Source organism: Tribolium madens, unplaced genomic scaffold, assembly GCF_015345945.1.
Source record: "Tribolium madens isolate multiple individuals breed KSU strain unplaced genomic scaffold, Tmad_KSU_1.1 Scaffold_1;HRSCAF=32;Tcas5.2_LG8, whole genome shotgun sequence".
NCBI lineage: Eukaryota > Metazoa > Arthropoda > Insecta > Coleoptera > Tenebrionidae > Tribolium > Tribolium madens.
This window is the reverse complement of record NW_025400984.1, coordinates 6,201,042-6,223,774: the sequence shown is the minus strand read 5'-3', so window position 1 is coordinate 6,223,774 and position 22,733 is coordinate 6,201,042. Positions and strand designations below refer to the sequence as shown.

Below are 22,733 nucleotides of genomic sequence, written 5' to 3'. Positions count from 1 at the left end.
CGCCAACGTTGAAAAGTCAATTTTTTTTGACATTTGACAATTGTTTACATTTACGATTGTGATCATTTTCAAAAAAATATCAAATAATTTAGTGATTATATCATAATTAAACGTTTCTGCTGGCCTTCTGCTCATTAGCAGTTACGCAATGGGGGGCAAATTTGAATCATTACGGATCGAGTATCAGGTGAGTGTCAACATAACCTCAAACCACCACTTGAAACCCACTTTTTAGGATGTTTTACGCAAATCTTTCAAATCCAAAACCACCGATTTGATTGAAACCAAAGCAAAGCAGTTGTCTAAATCCGCCATCGATCTTAAAGCCCCTCTCGACCAAGCATTTCGCGATATACTGCTTGAACTCCTTGAGAACGAAGTAAACGTTTCAGTCTTACGCGAGTTGGTCGATTTTAGCGTGCTAACATGCCGCAAAGAACTGAGCAACCCCACAATGCCTGTGATGCTCCTTTCCGATATTTTCGACGCCTTAACTCTAGACGCCTGTCAAGAAATGTTCCTTTATGTTGAAAATAATGTAGAAGTGTGGAAAGAGAACTTGTTTTTCAGTTGTTGCAAAAACAATTTACTCCGGTTGTGTAACGATCTGTTGAGGAGGCTATCGAGGTCAACAGCAACCGTTTTTTGCGGCCGAATTTTGTTATTTTTGGCAAAATTTTTCCCATTTTCTGAAAGATCTGGATTGAATATTGTGAGTGAATTTAATTTAGAAAACACGACAGAGTATGGGACAGATTCGAATCAAGAAAAAGTGGCTGACGTTGAAGGCGACGAGAAGAAAAATGTTATTGATTTCACGTTCTATTGCAAGTTTTGGTCCCTACAGGACTTCTTTAGGAATCCTAATCAGTTGTACACTAAAGTACAGTGGAAACTGTTTTGTACCGTAATTACGCTATTCAATTTTTATTAGTTTTGTATTATATTTTTTATTGTAGTACGCTACGAGTGTTTTTAATACATTCCAAGGCCTCAAACTTGAACATGTGGAAAGTAACGGAAGCTACTCTGATGAAAGTAAAAATAAAATGTATTTTTCCAAATATTTAACAAGTCAAAAATTGCTCGATTTGCAACTTTATGACGTTAATTTCCGGCGGGCCGTCCTGTTGCAGTTTTTAATTTTATTTCAATATCTATCATCATCAGTAAAATTTAAATCGTGAGTTATATATTTTTTGTAGACATTCACTTTTAATGTCTTATTGTAGAGAAAGTTTTGAGTTAAAGTCTGACCAAAAAGAGTGGATTCAATCAAGTACTGAAAAAGTCTACAGTTTGTTACGAGAGACTCCTCCAGATGGCAAAAGATTTGCCGAAATTGCATCAAATATTCTGAGTCGTGAGGAATATTGGAACGCTTGGAAAAACGATGGTTGTCCCGAATTGAAAAAATCTGTGGTTCCCACGGAAAGTCCTGACAAACGCAAAACCGAAGAACGCCCTCTTTTGGGTGATATCATCAAAGAGGCTTCAAGCGAAGGCAAATATTACATGGGAAGTACCGAATTAACCAAACTATGGAATTTATGTCCCGATAATTTGGAAGCTTGTAAAGGCCGAGAGCGTGATTTTCTGCCCACACTTGAAGATTATTTCGCCGATGCTATAGCCCAAATAGAATCACCAACCCCCGTTAAAGATGAAGATAATTTACTAAAAGATGGAAATTACGGATGGAGGGCCTTGAGACTATTGGCTAAACGGAGCCCCCACTTCTTCACTTACAGTACTGTAATTATGAATCCCCTTTCTTCGTATTTGGAAATGATGGTGAAGAAAATTGCCCATGATAAGCCAGGACGTATCACGGAAAATTCACAAGAGTCCCAACAAAACGACACCGAGGAAGAAAATTTGTTTAAAGACACGCAGGTTGATGAAAACACTGAAGACATTAAACCGTCAGAAACGGAGGAATTCATGGATGACAAAAACACTCGAGTTGAACATAAAATAAACCCAAATCAATTGCAACTATTCAGTGAGAAAGTCGCCCCGAATTGGAAAAAATTAGCCAGTAAGTTGGGTTTTAAAACTGATGAAATACAATTTTTCACAATGGAAAATGAGAAAGAGATTGACCAGGCCAGAAATATGCTTCAGTTGTGGTTTGATGACGACGAAGATGCCACCTTGGATAACTTTTTGTATATTTTGGAAGGATTGGAAATGGAGGAAGCGGCGGAACTTGTCAAAAATGAAATTAATTCTATGGATTCCTAACAGTATATTTAAGTTTTAAGTCGTTTCGCCTTATCTTTTGTTTTTAATTTTCGTTTCTTATGCAATTCTGTGTGATTAACATTGGGACATTCTCGTTTTTTATGCCCCGGTTGTTTGCAATGAAAACAATCCTTCAATAAATTATTGAGAAATTGGTCACGAGTTTTAAGACACTTACCTGACTAAACACCAATTTCCCACATTTATGATCAGGCTGGCAACATCGGTTACATTTTTTGCAATGCTGCCAACTCGGTTTAACACACTTTTCACACTTGAGGCAATGGGTGTACGTCCGGCCATCTTTTGAAGTACATTTCCGACATATTTGGCAATGTTTGTTTTCTTTTGAAACCCATTTGTTGCATTCTGCACAAAACTTGTAGCCTTCTTCTGGCGGAAGAGCTATTTTACTTTAATTTTTTTGTTAAGGAAGGTTTGATAAATGCTCGGCTTATTACCTTGGGTCAACATTCGTGAAAATTCGGACTGGTGATCCAAATTTTCGAGCTTTAGCGCCATCTTGAAACAAAGGATGATTGTCATAGTCGACTTTATAATCCAACATGGAATAGTCGGAAAGACTATTTAATATTTGCGGTTCCATAAAGTAAGGAAATATCCAAAAAATCGGCAATTCCACTTTAAGTTTGTTCAGACGATTGTATTTTTGAGTAATTTGATTGATTGTTTGGGCTAGGGGTTCTACCCGACCTCCAAAAGGAGGGTCTAAAATCATGACCACACTGCAAAAATAACCATTAGTCGATGGGGAAAAACAATCACGTGACTAACCTTTCAGATTTTAAAAAATCGTCAAATACTTCTTGAGACTCAGGGTGAAAGAAATGGTTATTAAAACTATTGTACCAACAAAATTGCAAAGGGCCATAGAAATTATGATAACGTGAATCGAAATCTAATAAAAGACTGTCCATATCAGGGCACTGATTTGTGATAAATTCATGTATTCTGGGAGTCCCCAAACAAACAATTTTGCGATACTTCAAGCATTTAAAAATATCCACAATTACTCTGACGGAAGCTCGTGAAAATAAAAACTGTGCTTCCTTCTTCGCATCTTCCAATGGGGACAAAAACTCACTTGGATGTTTAATTTGATAATCACTAATATTTATAACAAAATCATGTTCCATGTGTTTGTCCCAGAATTTTTTCAACTGAAAGCTAGAACACGTATGGCAATATGCCCTGTCACTCGGAGATAATTGTTGAATCTAAAAACACTACTAAAACACCCAAATAAAACATTTTTGAACATACTTTGCTCAATATTAGAAATAATTTTCTATGATCGATTTTCCGAAGAAACTTTTCACGCTCCTTGTGCCACACTTCAGTTTTATATTTATGTTTCTCGTCTTCGTATAGAAAAAAGGGGCACAATTTGCGGTCCCTGCAGGCTGAACAAGCAAAAAATCGTCTCTTAATTCCATTAGTATTACGTGAAAAAAGAAGAGTGGGGCCGTGGGGGCACCAAGGGTGGCTTTGCAAGTCTTCAATAATCACTTCCACTCCCGACATGCTTTTAATTTGTTGAAATTGAAAAATTACAAATGAATCAGACATAACCACACTTTATCACATAGTGTGATGGAGCAGCATTGCCAACCGTGAAAAATTGAAAATTTTAAAATTTGAATGCATTATTATTTTTGAAACGATTATTATTATTATTACTGGCATCTTGAAAAACTTACTGAAAAACTGCCCACTTTTAAGTTCTTTACAGGCAGTGACTTGGGTTTTGGACCGCAGAAAAAATGCTTTGGAAAATTAAGAGACCAAAAAAGCGATTAATGAAGTAACGTACAGTTGGAGACAAAATACTTTGGTCGTCAATGTCACTTGAGTGACACTAAATGGTAAAGCATGCTTTAGGACTGTTAACCTTATTTTTAGTTACTGTCAAGTTCTATGTACATATTTTTGATAGGAAAATATAATAGCTGTCATTAATTTGAAATTCTCATTTATTTTAACGTTAAAGGTTGAATTACATTAAAGTTTCAGAAAAGTGACGACCAAAGTATTTTGTCTCCAACTGTAATGATTGTTGTAAAAGTGTAGACTTTGTGATTGGTTAGTTTAAAATCGTCCATTATAATAATGTGAAAAACCAATCACATTAGATTTTTGAATTCATTCAAAAATTGAATGCAATGATGTGATTGGTTCGTTTGAGATTGGCCATTATTATTTATAATGTGAGTATGGAAAAACCATTCTTATTAGTCTTTAAATTCATTCAAGAATGTAACGAAATTGGTTTTAATTTAGATTTCCATTTATTCATTAAAATGATTTCCCTTTTTAATAAACTAACGAAAGCGTTTTGAAAAATAAAATCAGAAATGTGTTAAATATTTTTCCGATCCTAGATGCTTAAATTTAAACATTTTTTTTGTTAAGGTAAACTATTTAGTACCCATTTAAGTTTACTTTGTTTCATTAATTTGTAATATGTGTGTGTAACAGTGAGGAGCATAAAATTTGTTCGTTTTTTTGGGTAAAATTGTTGGCGTGGATATCTTTCATTCAAAATTAAGTAATACTTTTTGTTTTCAGCGTTGTGCAGTCCTCACTTTATATTAAAATATCTTTGAAACGGTCCATTTTAGTGGTATAAAAGTTTATGCGTTTTTTATTCGAAATTGATTACTCTATCGATTTGAACAATAAAAAATAGTGTTAAGAGAGCAAAGAAAAACAGAGAAAATGTCACTTGCAACTGCAGCAACCGGAGATTGAGTAGATGTTTATGAATTCCTACCCTGTAGATAATAATCGTTAAATAAAATTAGCCAGTAATAACCGATAGTTTAGAACCAAAACACTTAGTGCAGGTGGATTTATCTAGTTAAGTATAAAATAACTTTCGTTTATAAATAACTTTGTAGAGTTTTAGCCTATTTATTATTGTTACGTGAACATAATAGCTGAAGCCTATAATAATTGATATTTATCAAAATTCTGATGTAAGTAAAATAATCATTTTGCTAAATTTACTCTAATAAATCTTCATTTATTCCACTCATTTTTTATTGAAGACACAAAGTTTACTCCGCGTTTTCAATCACTGAAAATAATTCTATTTCAGGACGACTAGATGACTCTGCTTTCAGACTTAACTCTTTTACCGATATTACATTAAATTTAATAATTTAAGCTTATTTGTGGCTATAATCGACCTAGTACTAAAATTACCTTCTTCAATAATTTAAAAAGTAATTTAGTCATTTGAACCCATTATACAAAAATAGTTTTTTTTGTTTTTGAGGGAATGTGACACAGTTGTGATTCTCAAAAAAGGAATCTGCCCTTTAACCACAAAATTGCTTCGTATTGACCTAGTGCAATATGACGTCATTGATGCCTTTACATTCTGTCGTAAGTATCGTCATGGCATCGTTACAAGGTGGGAGCCATCTGCTACATTGCGTAAGAAACGATGTTGAATTATTTAATGACAGAATGAGAATGCTGTTCTATTAATAATTCATATATGTTCCTCTTTCATTGAAAAAAACTTATTTCTTCCCCTCACAGGGGATAGAAATAATCACCGCAATTTCGACTCGTGCACCCATTTTACCCCCAATAAAAGAATAATTAGCCACGTCAGAACAGAAATTTCTATTGAAACTTTAATACAATATTGATTAATAAGTCTCGCCACCACCTATGTTTCCATCCCTTGACGTTCCGGAGGGGTGCTTCCAGTTTGACCGTGAACACTGCAAAGCGTGGTCGAAATTCCGGGGCTGTGATTTCGATGATTGGTGTTAATTGAAACGATTTCGTAATGAAATCGCTAAACGAGTGCTTTATTGAAACTGTTAGTTGTTGTTGATTAAAGTGATATGTTTGTGTGATATACGGATGCCAATTACTTATGATCGGTTTGGGCTATTTGGTCAATGCGACGAAGATGTCCATGCAGTTGGTGCAGAAGGTGGATGTGACAAAAATCAGTAAGTTATCAGTGAGAGTCATGTGGCAGCTAAATCCGGAATATTGACAAAATTTTTGATTAGGGTATTTAAAGATTTTGAGAAGTTGTGGTATTTTTAGTAAGCTTAATTGTTGAATTGTTCCGGAAATAACTGGTAGATACCGAAACAAATATGACATTAGTATTGTAGTATCATAGTGCACAAGTTAATTAAAATAGCGTATGAGAAAATATTAAAAAAATATTTTCAAATCCTGTTTTCCTATTAGAAGTGGTGAAAATAATAGTAATAATTCGAAAATTATTAATTGTTTCATATTTTTTGTTTATTGCTATAACTATTTGTGATTTAATGACTAGTCTACAACTGATAAGAGATAAGTACAAAAATACATACATGTATAATGGAGACATAACTCAACACGAATTCAAGTGGATTGTAATCTGCCCGATAAGTTGGCTCCATTATTATTATTCTCGACGAAAATCACTGAAAAATGAGCGAGATAACCGTGAAAGATACGTATAGCAAAACATAATAATATATTTGAACAGTTTTGTGATTTGGTATTGAAAACATTACATTATTTTATTTATACAATAACATATTATACCTCATTATAAAATTATAGTTGGAGTTGTCTGTCCAGATAACAAAAATTAACCTTTGTATTTATGTTTTGAATCAAATTTTCCACTTGTAGTTTATCATTCTCCAGTAGAGAAACTAAACACGTCTTGTCATGGCATATCAGACGATACAAAAGTTTGGTAAGTTATTGTTTTACAGTGTGTTTTATCTAGATTTCTTGTGAGTTATATTTGTGGGATCTGATATTGTTATTATCAAAAAAATGACATGCGGTAAAAATCCGTTATTTGATGCAAACAATGAACCGTGGAATAATTTCTCTCTGATGGTTGGTTATTAACTGTATTTGCATTAACTGGGGCAGTGACGGTGCTCTGCGAGTGGGATTTATCTCGTTTTACAACAAAATTCTATCTTTTTACCAAAAATAGATATCCGCAATATAAACAAAAATTTTGCTGTTAGTAAAGAGAAGTATTTATTAATTATGCATTTCAGTATTATTGAAATAAATCTACGTACATATTTAAAATTATTGGTTTAGTACTTGATTAAAAGTAATTTTCATTGTGGATAAACAATGGATAAATATCAACAAAAAATGGGATTTACTTATTTACCTAATAATAATAATTGTAATTTGCCATTTTTTGAAAGAAATTAAGTTATACCTCTCCCTTAGCCAAATAAAAAAAATTCTCAGACAAAAAACTTTAACAGTTAACAATTAATTTATTTCAAAACATAGAAATACACATTAAATTTACTGATAAAGTAAATAAGTATTGATAAGTTAGTAAGTATTGATAAGTAAGTAAGTATAGTGGCTAAAATCAGAAGTCAGTTTTAATCACAATATACTTAAAGGTTTACAAGTAGTATAATTATGTAACTTTAACAATATAAGAAAGTAAAATATGTACGTTTCTCCAAAATAAGTAATTTTTTCAACTATCTCTGTATCTACTTTAATTTTTTTGTTACCTCGATAATGCTACCTAATTAGTTGACAAAATATAAAAACAATGTGTAAACTATTATCAATTAAAAACACTTTTTTTAATCTTCCTCAGGTCTCATTTATCTATTTTAAGATAATTATTTATAAAAAAGATAAAAATCGCGAAACCAATAATGCCCTCACAATAAGTTCTGTACCAAAACTGTTAATAATAATTCTTCTAAACATTATACATATTTTCTTTATTTTTCAATTTTCAATTTAAGTTTTTTTTCTTTATCATAATTATACAGCTCTAGACACTAATTTGATACCTGCTTATTTTTTTAATGGAATTTAAGTACTTAGTTTCACAGTTTGTTTTACTCTTTTGCTTTCCTACACTTACTTTCACGCAATTTTTGTTTATTGTTCCGTATGCAAAATTTCGTCCTGGATGATCTTCAGCCGGCGTCTCAGCACTCCCACTGCTCCCACTCCCATATATAAGAATTCCTTTGTGATCTCGACGACCCCTCCAGGAAACCTCTTTGTGAGTTATTAAACGTACACCTACAACAGGTGAATGTCCTGTTCACTTGGTCACTGTACCATCGCTCTTCAGCTGTTTCTTCGCCTCGGATTACCATAAGGCCGTGGATGACCCCGTTTTCGGCACCTAACGGCTTCTCCCAAACAAGGCCAACGAAGGTACCTACCTTGCCGAGTGGGTACCTGCAGGACCCTTCACGCTAAAAATATCTTGGGTTCGTCGACCCTGATGGTAAAAAGTAATGTGGGTCGCGCGATTTTATTATTTTTGCTCATTTCCGCATGGGCAACCTTGTATCTCTTTGGTTTCGCCAATCCATCTGTTCCAGTTGTTGGTACCTCGACGGGTTCGATGGATCTGCCAGTACCGTATTTTGGTGGTACGTTGTTTACATCAAACAAAAGATCCGCGGTTATTGGCCTTGTCCGAATTATTCATTCGCAGATAAATTTTATCGCGGATTTAATTAATCATCACCTGTGGCCCCACTAGGCGCACTTCTCTAGTTCTTCATCCCGAATCAAAAAGTCCCCTCTCTCGTGATCTCGTTCACCGTTACCATATTCGACTTCTCCAGATCGGACTATGAGGTGTTGTAGTGCGTGAGGGATGGACGCGATCATCCTCAAAACCAAGAACTTCATCAAACAGCACCAGAAGGTTAAGAGGAGGAAAAAGGATGACGACAACAGAAGGGACAAACACAGGAGGTGGAGGAACAGTGAGTCTTTTTCTTTGGAATGAGGCCAGGACTTTACTGACTTGACCCGTTCTTGCATTTTTACGATTATTTAAGAAATCGCATCTTTCACTTCTATTCCTTCTACAGTTGCCTACTTTCTATGGATTTTTTGAATCTTAATTAATGCCGGGTTGAAACCAGATATCTATAGCGGAATATTAGCGACGTGATACGTTACACGCATTTTTAGCAATATTTTTTTTCAACATACAGTTATGTTCAGTTAAAAAAATATTACAGCGGCATATTTATTTATATATGTTTCTATGCATTTTGTTATTTACATATTTACGATAATTTTACGATAGCCGTTTAATTTTTGTACAGTTGTACACGTATGTGTAAATCGAGATATTTTTTGTCAAGAAAGTTGTTTTACTATGTTTTTTCGAATTTAAATAGTTGCTAGAAGACAGAAGGAAGCAAAAATATTTACCCACAAAAAATTTGATACACAGGTACCAGTTACAAGATCAGATAGTACGTAGTAGCAATATCTAAAACATATATATGAACATATATGTATTTTTACTTTTATCAATTGTTATAACAAACACTTAATCAATTTAATTTGTTAATAGTTAATTTGTTATCGCCATAGGTACAATCGATTACTTTGCCAAAACTTCCAGTTAATTCGAATTTTTAATGTGTACTTAAGAAAAGACCCTTTGATAAGATAAAATTTTCTTTTTGAAAAATAGAGATTTAAAAATTAAGCGTTTTACAGTTTTTTTTGTCGTTAGAGGTTACTGGTAAGTACTACTAAATTTAAGTGTGGAAACTGTATATTTTATTCCAGGACGTCCTAGTTTTCTCTTTTTAGGTTTTTTGTTTTTCACATCTTGTATGTGTTTATATTCCTAAATCAAATTATTGCACAAATACATGTGTATGTATTTTTTCAAATGATTTCTTTTAAAACGTATTGTATTTATCTTCTTGTTAAGCTCAGGTAATCTACATGATTTTTATTCGCTTCATTGTATGTTTCAAAGCCATTTGATACCGATATCAGGGTGTTTGCATTTGATAAATCCCCTGGGTTTGAACTATTTTGGCCGATTTTACCACAAATAATAATAATGATTCATGTTTAATAAAATTACTAGCTGCACTGCCGAGATATAGGTTGATTGGGTTTTAGCAATTGGAAAAATATTAAATACTCATATACCAGGTGAATAAAAAATATGGAACCAAACGTTTTTTGCTTAAACTATTTATTTTTTGGAAAAACTTATTGACGAATGGTAAAGTACTATAAAAATGTGATGTGAGTATTAAGAATAATATTTTTCAAAATTTTCTTTTATTTTTGAGTTCTACAAATTTTTTATTTTTTTTTAAATGGTAACCCACTACAAAACCATTTTTCACGATCTAAGGATTAGATATATGTACTTTATACATATTTACTTAATTCAATAAAAATTACATAAATTATAATCTTGACAAAAAAATCGCATACCTTAAAAACAAAACAAAATTTCGTTCTTAAAATACAATCACATTTTTTATATTATTTTAATTTGAATTAATTATTATTTTCTAGAGGCAAATGATTTAAAAAAAAACCGCTAGGTTCCATACACTAAACATTACTTTAGTTTTGCTTGACCGGTTTCGCCTTTATTCAGAGGTTTACGATTTATTACACAAGTATTCTCAAAATGTCAAAATTTTATAGTTTAAACGTTTATAAATTTTTAAACGTTAAAATTGAAAAAATCATGTGTTATGATTAAACTGTATAAATGTATACCTTCAACTTTTTTGGTTGTGTCTTCAAGAACAATTTAACTTTAGTTAATTAATTAAAATATTTGGATAAATAAAAATAAATAAAATACATCTTTACCGTTCTTTGACAAAACTCTTTTCGGAGAATGGCGGCTAATTTCCCTTTGTTCCAGTGGACGACATGGAACAATACCTCCACTACATCGGCGGCGGCGCGGGGGCATTGGCCCTCACCGGCGTAGCCGCGGCCTCGGCCTTCTACCTAGCCAGCAGACCGTCCTCCCAAAAACCATTGTTTCCACTAGACGAACAATGCCTCCTCGAAGCGGTAAGTTTTTCGGTACAATTTTTTTTTTTTTGTATAACGGACCACTGCACGATTTCGACCAACGGTTAATTAAGGGCGAATTTATGAGATAACGGCAGCGACAGTGACGTCACTAATCGTAAGATTAGCTGTTCTGGAACGCACCAAACTTTAAAATAAAACATTAGCATGGCTGCGGGCCAAATCGGCAAATGTCATGTGCTCCTATCGGAACAATATTTTCGGACCTCGGGATTAGGGACGAAAAGTGAAATTTCACATTTGGGTCGGGGATTCGATCGCTGACCCAAATCGAATCAGGGGATTATCGATTGGAACTGGGCCAGACTTGGGGTCAAAACACCCAAAATTATAAGTGTGGTAAAACACAAGGCGACTTTTTGTCAGTATTTTGTAAATAGTTTACACTAACACAAATAAGAAATATTTCTATTTTAAAATTTAATAGTTGATATTTTGTATCAAATAAAGAGAATATCTGGATAATTCTATGTTCCAGTTTTTCATTTTTTTTTTAAACTACATAGTGATACAGAATGACTGAGTCTGTTGGCAATATTAAATTTAATATTTAATAATTTTCAAATGATAGGTACAATCTCTGGTTACTCTAACTTCCAGTAACCTGACATTGACAGTTGCGCATGATAGTACTATTCAAAACTCAAATTTGAAAATCTTAAATCAATTTTTTAAAATGGAGCTTACGCTAGAACATGATATTTCATTGGGAGAGCATACTTTAGAACAGCGATTAATTAAATTATATCCGGTTACAGTTGTGCAAACTGCTGAAATATATTTTTTTAATTCTGTTGCCAACAGATACAGTCATTCGGGAACACTTTGTATTTAGTATTTTGTCAACTTGCGTAATTAAAAAAATATTTTCTTAATTCAAAGAAGTGTATAATTTGTAATACAAATCTCTTAGTTTAAGAACATGCTACATATTCATTTTTAAAGAACGGAGATTCTAAAATTGAGCCTTGAGGCGCACCATGACTAACGGTTTGTCCATTCACTAAAAAATTAATGCCATTAAAAATATTTACAGTATTTGGGGAAGTAAATATTGAGATACAGACTCTGTAAACATTAAAAATTTCTAGTTATCCTATTATAGATTCTTATGGAGTTGAACATTTTTTAAACATTGTTTTATATGTAAAGAAAAAAGTCCAGTGTTTTTTTCATAACCTCAGTTGCATATTTTATATGCGAGTAGTTCAAAAAATTATAATATGTATAATGAACTGCATGTTAGATGAAACGAGAAAAATGTATAATTAAAAAGCCTGGATACGTGTTTCGTTAACAAAGTTATTCATCATTGGAACTAGGATAGATCACGCTTTTCCCTTAAATTTTAGCAAGTAATGGTGGATTTATGCTTCCATATTTAAGATTAATTTAAGAATAAATGGATTTGACATATTACTAAATTTTCGAATTTATAGGTACTTCTAAATTAACCAAAAAGTACTTAATTTAAATACACCGATGTAAATCTCGTATTCTACACAAACATTTGTTAAGTTAGTGACGATTTGTGATAATCTATAAACTAAATATTCTCTAACAGTTTTGACTAATACATCATCTTCCATATTAATTCTTATTACTTCAGTACTTAATTTTCAAGTGTGATTAATATCAGTAATGACAATTTATCAATTTTATTTGTTATTTAACGTAAAAAGTTAAAAGTTGGGAACTCATAAATTCTCTCGTAACACTCGCTGAAATAATGTGTCCGGTTTACACTCAAACTCGTAGAATAAATAACTATTCTTAAATTAAATGTTAAATGATAAATTTTAAATATGGAAGCGTAAATCCACCATAAATCTCAAACTTCGACAAACAGTTATGCTTCTGAAAAATATTTAAAGCATTCAAACCGATTCAAACAAAAATCTTAACAATAGTTAATTATGTGCATAAATTTAACAATAATTGTATAAATAACTAATAAAATACAGGGTGCGCAGAGCTCGCGCCACAGAGAAAAATTTCAGGTAAGATAGATACAGCTTTCTTGTTTCCTCTTCTAATAGCCTGTAGCAAAAAAAACTTGAAAAATTATTTTTCCAACAGAAATAAAGTGCAAAATTTAAACTCTCATAACTTCGAACTTTTTATAGATAGAATTTTTTCAAACATTTTTTCCATGTTCCTGGTATCGTACCTTACATGGCATTTTTCTCTGGGGCGCGAGTTCTGGCGCACCCTGTACCTATACAAATTTGGTGATAACAAATTTAGCCCCTAAATCGTATTTTGTAAGATTCAAATTAAATTGAAGATTACTATATGTATACAAAAAAAAAAACTGAATTTAAAACGGTGCTTTAAATTAGGCAAATTAAAATACCGATTTTAATTTGCCATACCTTTAGAGAACCCTGAGGCGCATTACTCGCAAAGAGCGAATCCTAATCCTAATATTCACAATAGTTCATTGACATTAATTTTTCCTTTTAGTGCTTAATAATTTATTCCTCCCATAAACAGTAAATATTGATGGATTATAAATTTTGTGATTGAATAATTTTTGGAAATTTTCACTCGTAAATTGAAAATTTAATCAAAAATTGTGAAAATTTATTATGTGACAAATGCATCCGGAAATGTATGTACTTCGTTGGCCTTTAAACCATTACTTATCTGAAAAAATCGTTGGCAATAGTTTCCTCCAGCAGATGTTGGTTTGATGGCATGCGACTTTATGTCAAAATTTGAACATAGTACACCTAGCGGTTTATTAAACTAAAAGTAAACATGTTTTCGACAAATTAGAAGGAAGTCGTTTATTTTCGTTTTTATGTGTGTCTTCTCCATTTATTTATAAAATAAAATCATTAAGAAAATTGCATCCTCTCTGCCAAATATTACCTAGGTGACAAGTTACATAGTTATCTTGTTGACCATCAATACTTAGATAATTGAAACATTTTCGAGGTGACTTGTGCCATCCAATAAAAATGGTACCAAAACCTAAATGGCGTCTTTACAAACCTTCTTTTACGACTTAGAAATTCGAAAAAAAGATCAAATATTTGGCGCCCTTGAAAACATCTTTAATTAGAAAATTAATTAGGAATTTTCGGACAGTCAACTTGTTGCAGTGTGCGTCCACTAGGAGTGGGATGAGCGACGACTATTCTCGTCCGCTTTTATCCTTCAGGACGCCAGTCGTACTCATCCAGGCGTCGCGCATCCCGAAAACGGGATTGCCATTCATGTACCGCGAAAAATTAGCCCAAAAATTAATTTTCACGATAACATAAAAATCGTGCCTTGAAATAAAGCCAAATCGTGACTAAGTGGCCTAAAAACCTTCAATGAGTTTAAAAATATTGTTTGCGAAATTGTACAACTCGCTCCTGGTCATGCTTTTTGAATTTTGAAAAGTGCAAAAGTCAAAATGTGTAACTGCTGTTGCGCCAGTGTGCCCCCAGTCTCCATCCCCATCAATCTCAACAACCAATCAGACACCTATAATTATAAAGTAAGTCGGGTTTCCACACTCGCTTGCAAAAAATGTAATTCTTAAATTCTGGCCATTTTTCCGAATTGTATTTTTTTTCCAGGGCCCGGAGCTGATCCGGGTGTCCCGCTTCTATAAAGAAGCCAAGGAGGGCAAATTCGTCAGTTATATGTTTCCGGATGCTAAGACTCTCTACGACACTTTCCGGAGAGGAGCGAAAGAATCAAGTGAGTCGAAAACTGAAACCTCTGTGATAAATTGGATAACATTCTTGGCAAGAGGTTTTAATGTTTTTTTTTCTGTTAGATAATGGTCCTTGTTTGGGATGGCGGGAGTCGTACGTGAAGCCGTACCAATGGCTGAACTACAATGAAGCTCTTCTCAGGGCTAGAAATTTCGGAGCTGGGATGGTGGCTCAGGGGTTGTCTCCGGGCACTAGTACCATCATCGGAATTTATTCGCAGAATTGTCCCGAATGGATTATTACGGAACAAGCTGCATATTGTTACAGTATGGTGTTGGTGCCCCTGTATGACACTCTCGGTCCTGATGCATGTGCCTTTATTATTAAACAAGGTAAAGTCAATGTTTGCATGCAACAAACTGCAAGTTCTAATGACTTAAAGAGATATTTGAGTCATGTTTGGTTCGAAAATTAGCACCACGTGTTCTATTAATTAGAAACTGCGTTCAAATGAAAATGCTTCTGTTTTAAACTTTTATTAGTTAAGCACACATTTTTATCTTTTGACACGTTACAGCTTTTATTGTAGCTTTCACTTTGTTATCCAACCATTTTTCTTGACAAGGTATTTTATTATCTCTTCCTCCTTTCTACCACATTATCTACATATTTTCTTCACTTCCTTCAAACAAATAAGTCTATAGACTTATTGAGCGTGTCATTTTTTCTGTAATTGATTAGCTAACTTAATTTATTTATACTAAATTACAAATTCCAATCCTGACACAAAGTCTAAGCAAAGTATCAAACCTTATACTTATTGTGTAACTTCTTGATTCTACAGCTAATAAAAAGTGAGATATTTTCGTTTATTAGGTTTACCTATACAGGGTGATTCTAGTAAAATTTTTTTATCTTGCATGTAAAACTTTTTTCTTTTCAAAAATAATCCGATAAAATTGCAAAAAATCGAGCAAAAAATTAACACTTCATGGAAATTGTTTAGTTATTTCCACAATTTTCAATGCACGTTTCAGCTTGCCGAATTCATTGCTCTCCACAAGCACGACCTAAACCTAAGTATTTAACTCTGAATAGTTAGTTCCTTTAAAGTTTTCGATTTTTTTTTGTCTTTTTTTGAAAAGTACTATTTTAATTTTTTTGCAAACAATCGGATTATCTCTGTAAAGAAAAAAAGGTTAATTTAACTTATTTTTTATTTTACTCAATATTGGTCACAACTTTTTTTTTCATTGTCACTATCGAATGTCAAATTAAGAAAATCGGTGTCTCCCAGTATAGCCAGTTTGGTCAAAATAATTATAATAATCTTGGTATTATTTAAAATTCAGAAGTTGAATAGTGTATTTAATGATACTGATGATCTTGCATATATAATTTTATAATTGTTTAGTAAAAGTACTAAAATTTTGCCGATAAAAGCCACAAATGACGTTAAACAGTTACAATTTGGGATACAGCTTTCTAGTTTCCTCTTTTAATAACGTCTAGCAAAAAAAAAAGGAAAAATTGCTTTTCCAACAGAAATAAATAGTCAAAGTGCAAAAAAAAACTCTCATAACTTCGAAATTTTTATAGATAGAACTTTTTTAACATTTTTTCCATGTTCCTTATTTAAGTATTAGACGGAAATTTTATCGAACTTTAATTTGTGCAATTTTTTTATGTATCCTATTTTTAAGTTCAATTAAATTTTAATTTCAAAGTATGGCACGCGTGAAGTCCTAAACATCTCGAGTTTATAGTGTTACAAGGTTAAGTGTCTTTGTAGAACTATTTAAATCTGTATTTAACGGTCTTTATTTTAAATCCGGATATGATTCGTTATTTCGCTATGTACCTGATCCTAATTTTTAAAATTAAAACATGATTTTATTCTCCTTAAAATTCCATTTGTTTAATGTATTTTTATTAATGGCTTTTTTGAAAGTGTATACATTTCAAGTAATTTCCCCACATTTCAAATAAACCGTTTTATTTTTCACCAATAAAATTAATGGTATTTACAAATTTCACACAATTCATCGCTTACATAAATCTGAATCTATTCCACTGGAATTTAAAATAAACCACCTTCAAATAGGGTTTATAAATAACGAGATTTTATTTACTGCACATTTAATCCAGTAAAAATCATTCCACTCGAAGTCAATCAATCTTCTAATATTGGCCATATGTGTTATTTCACATTTCTTATCAAAACATTCGCACTTTATTTCCAGCTGAAATAACCGTCGTTGTTTGCGAAGACGACCAAAAATGCAACCTTCTCCTTGACCGTTCTCCGCGATGTCTCCGCAAACTCATCGTTTACAAAGATGTCAGACCCGCGACGAAACAAAGAGCGAAGAACCGTGGAGTAGAAATAATCAAATTCCACGATGTTGAAGTTTTAGGTTCGAAATCGAACCATCCGGAAGTTGTAAGTTGGAATAACTACGTTTCACCACAAACTAAGTGGTTTGTTCTAGCCTCCTAAACCCTCAGATCTCTGCACAATTTGTTACACGAGTGGCACCACCGGCAATCCTAAAGGAGTTATGCTAACTCATGAAAATGTTGTAGCCTCTATGAGTGCTGTTTTGATGCAAATGGGTGATCATAAAGTGAAGAGTAGCGATGTCCTTATCTCGTTTTTGCCTTTAGCACATATGTTGGAGCGCTGTTGCGAGGTTCAAACTCCTATTTCGTCCATTACTAGTTCACAAATCCAATTTTTTAGAACGCCATGTATATGATGGGTGCCTCAGTAGGGTTCTTTCTTGGGGACATAAGGCGATTATCGGACGACATGAAAGCCTTGAAGCCTACCGTGTCTCCAGCAGTTCCTCGACTCCTTAACAGGATTTACGATAAAGTCCAAGCCGAGATCAACGGTAGTTGCATTAAAAAAATGTTATTCAATATGGGGATGAGTGCCAAAGAGAGTGAAATCAAAAGGGGGATCCTCAGGAATAACAGCTTTTGGGATATGTTGGTGTTTAGGAAAGTCCAAGAAGGAATGGGGGGCCGACTTAGACTGATGTTAGTCGGGTCGGCGCCCCTTGCTGAAAACGTTCTTACTTTTATGCGATGTGCTTTAGGGTGTTTGGTGAGTTTTTTTTTCTGTTTTTGCAGTTGAATAATTTTTTTTTTTCAGGTGATTGAAGGTTACGGCCAAACTGAATGTACCGCACCTATCACTTTGACCATTCAAGGGGATCACGTGCCGGGTCATGTTGGTCCCCCTGTTGCTTGTTGCTGTGTTAAATTAATCGACGTGCCTGAAATGGAATATTGGGCGAAGAACAGTCAAGGGGAAGTTTGTGTTAAAGGTACCAACGTTTTTCAAGGTTACTATAAAGATCCTGAAAAGACTGAAGAGACAATAGATGAGTTGGGATGGCACCACACTGGAGATGTCGGGATGTGGATGCCGGTGAGTTCCGGTCTTTCCCGATTTTTTCTAATTTTTGGTTCCAGAATGGTACTCTCAAAATCATCGATCGGCGAAAACACATTTTCAAATTGTCTCAGGGCGAGTATATTGTTCCTGAAAAAATCGAAAACATCTATATTCGATCACAATACGTTAGCCAAGTCTATGTCCATGGCGAGTCCTTGAAGGTATAATTCATCCAAAAATCACACTCTTGTTAAAAAACATATTCCAGTCTTGTATTATCGCAATTGTGGTTCCTGACGTCGACGTAATCAAATGCTGGGCGACTGAAAATGGTATTCCTGGTACTTTTAGTGTCCTTTGTAACAATCCTGACGTCAAACAACTGATTATGGATGACATGATTGCTTGGGGTAAAGAAGCGGGTCTTAAATCATTCGAACAAGTGAGTATCGCTTGAAAATCACTTGAATCCAACTCATTTTATTTTCTAGGTCAAAGACATATATTTACATCCCGATCCGTTTAGTGTCCAAAACGGTTTATTGACACCAACACTAAAATCGAAACGTCCGCAATTGAAAGAATATTTCAAACCGCAGATTGAAGATATGTACAGCAAATTGGTTTAAAACGAAACAAGTATTAGGAATTTTCTTAGATCTAGGATGCACCAAAGCAAAAATTTCTTAAAGACTTGTTTATAGCAATATCTATCGAGTCAATCGAGAACGCAATAAATACCTTGGAAGGTTGCCAAAATAATTATTTTGATATTTCGTTCAATTTCATCTACAAATATGCATTATCTTGCCTTTTAGATATAGGTTTAACACCGTCAATCTGACTCTTAGGTTAGAATATTGTTTATCTGACAACAATTTTATTTATTGTTCGTTGTTATATCCTAAACAATCCTTTAATAAAGTTATTTAAAAGATCAAATTGTGTTTGATATTAAAAGTATAACAGAAAAAGGTCAAAAATCATAAACGACTTTATAGAAATTATACATTTATTAATGTCCTTTACTTCTTAGCTTTTACAGCTTGTTGCGCTTTCAACACTTTAACAACAATCTTCTGTTCTTCAATGAGAAAAGCTCTGACGATCTTTTCTTTGACGCACTTGTGGCACAAAACGCCGCCGTATGCCCTTTTTACTGTCTTCTTGCGTCTGCATAAACGGGATCGTTCCTGGGAACGCGCAGGAAGGATACCCCTGAGCTTATCTTTGCATTGTCCGCATCTTGGAATCTTCTTGGGCTTCTTTAGGTATTGGTATACCAGTCTACCACCAGGAGTGCGGACACTGAAGTAAAAAAAAAAGATAAGTGATGTAATTTACAAAAAAGTTGTTTTTGTTAAATTTAAAACGTCAGAGACTGAACGAAAAAGTTTGTCGTCACTGTGTTTCAGGACTCTAGCCAAAAATCATCATGATATAACTTTTTCTTATACTTGCTTTTTTTTAAAAATAATAAATAAGTATAAATGCCCTATTTTTTAAAATTCTTTTTACTATTAAAACAAATATGAATGTCCAACTGTCCTTCAATTATTTTTGCACCCGTAAATATCATTTAATTAAAATTAATTTCGATGATAGATCATAGAAAAATTTAAAAATAGACGGTTTTTGGCAGACATGAAAATTTATTATGACAAAAACATACCGCTAATTTTTATTAAAGACTTTATTTTGAAACTTTCAAAATGTACAAATAACCTATACTTGCATTATTATAAAAAATAACAAAAAACATTCTAGATTCATAAATAACAAACAATGAAGTTTTCAAACTGGGATTAAGAGATTTCTTGGACTTTTCTATTGCTACACTGACAATGTCGCAACTGTGTAAAAAAATCTGTTAACAACTAGGCCTTAGTGACAAATTTGTAGCCAAAAAACTCTCAATCAGAGGTTGAAGACATGTTTTTTATACTATTTTTTTGTATTGAGCGTTTTTTAATTGAATTTTTTATTATATTTGACTGTTAAAATTTATGACATTTGAGGTACATACCTCAACACCACATACCACATGGTACCCAAAAGCATGGAAAAAGATCAAACATTTACAAACGACAGTATACAACTAGTGATAGCAAAAATATTGTGTATAACAGTGTTATACTGTTCGATTTTCGTAGCAACCAATGAAATACGTCTCCAAGGCAGTCAGATTTTATAAATTTTTAATTTTTATATCCTGACAATTTTATAGAGACTGTAAAATGTTTTAAAAGATTTCAGCATTAATTGTGAGATTTGGATTAAACTTTATTTTCGGTATGTTTTTAAATTGATTGTTTTACAAAGTAAATCAGACTTTAACTGTAATTGGTTATTTTATGCTGGTGGAGCAGATCAAATGTTATAACGCCGTTATTATACAAAGTTGCATAGTGTTTGCAACTGTTTTCAATTACACGAAATGCTCAATGTGAGAAATGTATTTTTGTCACAATTACGGACTTCGCATAATAAAGCAGATATTACTATCATGTAGAGCAAAAAATTAGCTTTTAGAGGGTGTAAGAAAGTACCTATAACCGACGTAAACATGCAGTAGGTTTTCTTGAAGCAACGACGATGTGTATAATATCATTAAAAATCACCACCGCCGTCATATGTTAAACAGAATTAATAGAAAAATAAAATAACAGGTTTTTTTAAAGAAAAATAAGTTTGTGTACTTTACAAAATTACAAGAAGCTAAAGGCTAAAATTTCATGTTGACAAGACACAACCTCAAAAATTGTATGAATTTTTTCGGAACTAAAAACTCTAATTTCCACATTATCACCTCATATTATAATATTTTAACAATCTGTTAATTATTATACTTACATGTGTCGTCGATTTGATTTCGTATTGTACGACAATCGTCGTCTAAATACCAAACGCTGCACCATGTCGGCCTGCAACTAAACACCCAATTTTAGCAAAATCTATCACTGAAAAACATAAATACGGACTAAAACAAATCACAATTAACTAATTTAATTACAAAATAACAAATATTAGTGCGGATGATCGCAGATTTTTAATTTCTAAAGACACTTCAACCAACCTGTCAAATGTCACCAGCGAGGAAGAGACTTTGCGCAGTCGTGCCAACCTAAAAAAAAAAACACTAGTCAGCCGTCGCCATCTACGAAAAAAATGTCGAAAACAAATTTCTCTTGATACAAACTGCGAAATCTGAAATGGTTTCACTTTTTGAGAATTATGAACAGCAATATTCAGTGCTCACAGCCGATATCACGGCTCAAATCGGCCTTTTGGGTGCCTCGGCCACAAGTAAGCCTCCCTCAATTCCCCTGTCAAAAGTAGGTATTCGTTTGTTTTTTTTAGAGGACCGCCGCCAACTTATTTCTAATATCGAGAAACATGTCGAGGAGGCGCAAGAACTGGCAAGTGCTCAAATGTTGCTCTTTGCTTGATTGTAATTTATTTATATTTAGTTGGAACAAATGGAATTAGAGGTTAGGGAAGTCGAATCGGCCAAAAGACAAAGGTGCAGGACCAAGCTAGATTGCTATCGTGCTGAACTCAAGCGGCTGACTTTGGAATATATCAAAGCGCGGTCGATAAAACAGGGCGCGTTGAGTTATGATAGCGCGGAAGAATTGAACGATTTCAGGATTTCGTCGGATCAGAAACAGAGGCTTTTGGACAATTCGGAGAGGATGGAGCGGACAGGGAGGCAGCTGGAGGAAGGTTATAGAGTGGTGTTGGAAACGCAGGACATAGGAACACAGGTTTTACAGAATTTGAACGAGCAGCGGGAGACTATCAAGAGGACGCGGACAAGGGTAGATTTTTTTATATAGGTATTTAAGTTCTGTCCAATAGGATTTTTTTTTGTTTTAGTTAAGAGGAACTGACGAAGAGCTGGGACGGTCCTCCCGCCTTATGGGTTCAATGATAATGAGGTCCATTCAGCAGAAAATAATATTGTTCATTGTTGGTGCCTGTTTTATAATAGCTTTGTGTCTGGGTCTTTACCTAGGCTTGAACAAGTAATTTTTGTGTTACACTTTTTATGAACTGTACATAAGTATCAAAGTATTCTATTGTGTCATACTTCTTATATTTTGTTATTTAGTTTATTACATTCCTGTTATTTGTGATGTTGTTCTTCGCACTGAGTTTAGCGGTTAGCGAGATACCTAATAATACTTAACTTATTTTATTAATATAAAAGTACAAATTCTATTACATGAATTATTTTTTAATCATTGTCATGGAGCATGCAAACCCTGTCTATACATTATTTTGTTAAAAACTACTTTTGCAATTACAAAGAAAAGTAAATAATTTTGTGAAAATGTTTTTTTTCCATACGTAGGAAGTTTGAGGGCAGACATAAACAACAACAAATGTGATCAAGATAAATTTTATCTTGATTGTTTTTATCATTAGCTTGATTTTACGTAATTTATTGTTTTAATGTTCTTTGATTATTGAATATTTACAAATAATGGTTATTTACTAAACAACCCGAATTGTAATATTTTGTG

At 33.3% G+C, this 22,733-nt stretch overlaps 5 protein-coding genes across 12 annotated transcripts; 3 read left to right on the top strand and 2 right to left on the bottom strand.

Annotated features, from left to right (window-relative positions):
- The first annotated feature begins 6 nt into the window (after positions 1 to 6).
- On the top strand, positions 7 to 2,402 carry LOC123003687 (THO complex subunit 1). Its single transcript, XM_044396624.1, has 4 exons — positions 7 to 187; positions 236 to 907; positions 960 to 1,183; positions 1,233 to 2,402. The coding sequence occupies exons 1-4, from the start codon at positions 149 to 151 to the stop codon at positions 2,245 to 2,247; spliced, it is 1,950 nt and encodes a 649-aa protein (XP_044252559.1). The 5' UTR covers positions 7 to 148; the 3' UTR covers positions 2,248 to 2,402.
- Positions 1,649 to 4,112, bottom strand: LOC123003690 (rRNA N6-adenosine-methyltransferase ZCCHC4). 3 transcript variants are annotated; one of them, XM_044396633.1, is made up of 6 exons: positions 3,714 to 4,110; positions 3,532 to 3,671; positions 3,043 to 3,485; positions 2,709 to 2,993; positions 2,426 to 2,660; positions 1,655 to 2,378 (listed from the first exon to the last, which is right to left on the bottom strand). In XM_044396633.1, the coding sequence occupies exons 1-6, from the start codon at positions 3,835 to 3,837 to the stop codon at positions 2,256 to 2,258; spliced, it is 1,350 nt and encodes a 449-aa protein (XP_044252568.1). In that variant the 5' UTR covers positions 3,838 to 4,110; the 3' UTR covers positions 1,655 to 2,255. The 3 variants fall into 3 exon arrangements, 2 of the variants coding, with proteins under 2 accessions (XP_044252568.1, XP_044252567.1); XR_006412645.1 differs by having other exon boundaries at positions 1,649 to 2,378; positions 2,426 to 2,652; positions 3,532 to 4,112; XM_044396632.1 differs by having other exon boundaries at positions 1,659 to 2,378; positions 3,532 to 4,108.
- Positions 4,113 to 5,994: 1,882 nt separating this feature from the next.
- LOC123003685 (long-chain-fatty-acid--CoA ligase 5) lies at positions 5,995 to 19,146 on the top strand. 4 transcript variants are annotated; one of them, XM_044396620.1, is made up of 13 exons: positions 7,586 to 8,308; positions 8,381 to 8,687; positions 8,753 to 9,029; positions 10,967 to 11,121; positions 14,718 to 14,841; positions 14,921 to 15,190; positions 17,042 to 17,241; positions 17,291 to 17,491; positions 17,542 to 17,910; positions 17,959 to 18,237; positions 18,282 to 18,425; positions 18,473 to 18,646; positions 18,696 to 19,146. In XM_044396620.1, exons 3-13 carry the CDS (start codon positions 8,918 to 8,920, stop codon positions 18,831 to 18,833), a joined length of 2,166 nt encoding a protein of 721 aa, XP_044252555.1. In that variant the 5' UTR covers positions 7,586 to 8,308; positions 8,381 to 8,687; positions 8,753 to 8,917; the 3' UTR covers positions 18,834 to 19,146. The 4 variants fall into 4 exon arrangements, with proteins under 4 accessions (XP_044252556.1, XP_044252557.1, XP_044252555.1 ...); XM_044396621.1 differs by lacking the exons at positions 7,586 to 8,308; positions 8,381 to 8,687; positions 8,753 to 9,029 and adding an exon at positions 5,995 to 6,242; XM_044396622.1 differs by lacking the exons at positions 7,586 to 8,308; positions 8,381 to 8,687; positions 8,753 to 9,029 and adding an exon at positions 6,807 to 6,994.
- A 56-nt stretch (positions 19,147 to 19,202) lies between these two features.
- Positions 19,203 to 21,346, bottom strand: LOC123003694 (60S ribosomal protein L34-like). Of its 2 annotated transcripts, XM_044396640.1 has the most exons (3): positions 21,281 to 21,346; positions 21,058 to 21,134; positions 19,203 to 19,512 (listed from the first exon to the last, which is right to left on the bottom strand). In XM_044396640.1, exons 2-3 carry the CDS (start codon positions 21,120 to 21,122, stop codon positions 19,230 to 19,232), a joined length of 348 nt encoding a protein of 115 aa, XP_044252575.1. In that variant the 5' UTR covers positions 21,123 to 21,134; positions 21,281 to 21,346; the 3' UTR covers positions 19,203 to 19,229. The 2 variants fall into 2 exon arrangements, with proteins under 2 accessions (XP_044252575.1, XP_044252576.1); XM_044396641.1 differs by lacking the exon at positions 21,281 to 21,346 and having other exon boundaries at positions 21,058 to 21,158.
- On the top strand, positions 21,339 to 22,428 carry LOC123003693 (vesicle transport through interaction with t-SNAREs homolog 1A). Of its 2 annotated transcripts, XM_044396639.1 has the most exons (4): positions 21,339 to 21,510; positions 21,565 to 21,623; positions 21,675 to 22,025; positions 22,084 to 22,428. In XM_044396639.1, exons 1-4 carry the CDS (start codon positions 21,417 to 21,419, stop codon positions 22,234 to 22,236), a joined length of 657 nt encoding a protein of 218 aa, XP_044252574.1. In that variant the 5' UTR covers positions 21,339 to 21,416; the 3' UTR covers positions 22,237 to 22,428. The 2 variants fall into 2 exon arrangements, with proteins under 2 accessions (XP_044252574.1, XP_044252572.1); XM_044396637.1 differs by having other exon boundaries at positions 21,339 to 21,623.
- The last annotated feature ends 305 nt before the right edge of the window (positions 22,429 to 22,733 follow it).

Coding starts and splice junctions, on each gene's coding strand:
- LOC123003693 (XM_044396637.1), top strand. CDS start 21,417: ATGGTTTCACTTTTTGAGAATTATGAACAGCAATATTCAGTGCTCACA. Junction 21,624..21,674: donor TCGAGGAGGCGCAAGAACTG/GCAAGTGCTCAA, acceptor ATTTATATTTAG/TTGGAACAAATGGAATTAGA. Junction 22,026..22,083: donor TCAAGAGGACGCGGACAAGG/GTAGATTTTTTT, acceptor TTTTTGTTTTAG/TTAAGAGGAACTGACGAAGA.
- LOC123003687 (XM_044396624.1), top strand. CDS start 149: ATGGGGGGCAAATTTGAATCATTACGGATCGAGTATCAG. Junction 908..959: donor AGTGGAAACTGTTTTGTACC/GTAATTACGCTA, acceptor TTTTTATTGTAG/TACGCTACGAGTGTTTTTAA. Junction 1,184..1,232: donor TCATCAGTAAAATTTAAATC/GTGAGTTATATA, acceptor GTCTTATTGTAG/AGAAAGTTTTGAGTTAAAGT.
- LOC123003690 (XM_044396632.1), bottom strand. CDS start 3,837: ATGTCTGATTCATTTGTAATTTTTCAATTTCAACAAATTAAAAGCATG. Junction 2,994..3,042: donor GATTTTTTAAAATCTGAAAG/GTTAGTCACGTG, acceptor TTATTTTTGCAG/TGTGGTCATGATTTTAGACC. Junction 2,379..2,425: donor GGAAATTGGTGTTTAGTCAG/GTAAGTGTCTTA, acceptor AATTTATTGAAG/GATTGTTTTCATTGCAAACA.
- LOC123003685 (XM_044396620.1), top strand. CDS start 8,918: ATGGACGCGATCATCCTCAAAACCAAGAACTTCATCAAACAGCACCAG. Junction 11,122..14,717: donor AACAATGCCTCCTCGAAGCG/GTAAGTTTTTCG, acceptor TTTTTTTTCCAG/GGCCCGGAGCTGATCCGGGT. Junction 17,242..17,290: donor AATCGAACCATCCGGAAGTT/GTAAGTTGGAAT, acceptor GGTTTGTTCTAG/CCTCCTAAACCCTCAGATCT.
- LOC123003694 (XM_044396640.1), bottom strand. CDS start 21,122: ATGGTGCAGCGTTTGGTATTTAGACGACGATTGTCGTACAATACGAAA. Junction 19,513..21,057: donor AAATCAAATCGACGACACAT/GTAAGTATAATA, acceptor TTTTTACTTCAG/TGTCCGCACTCCTGGTGGTA.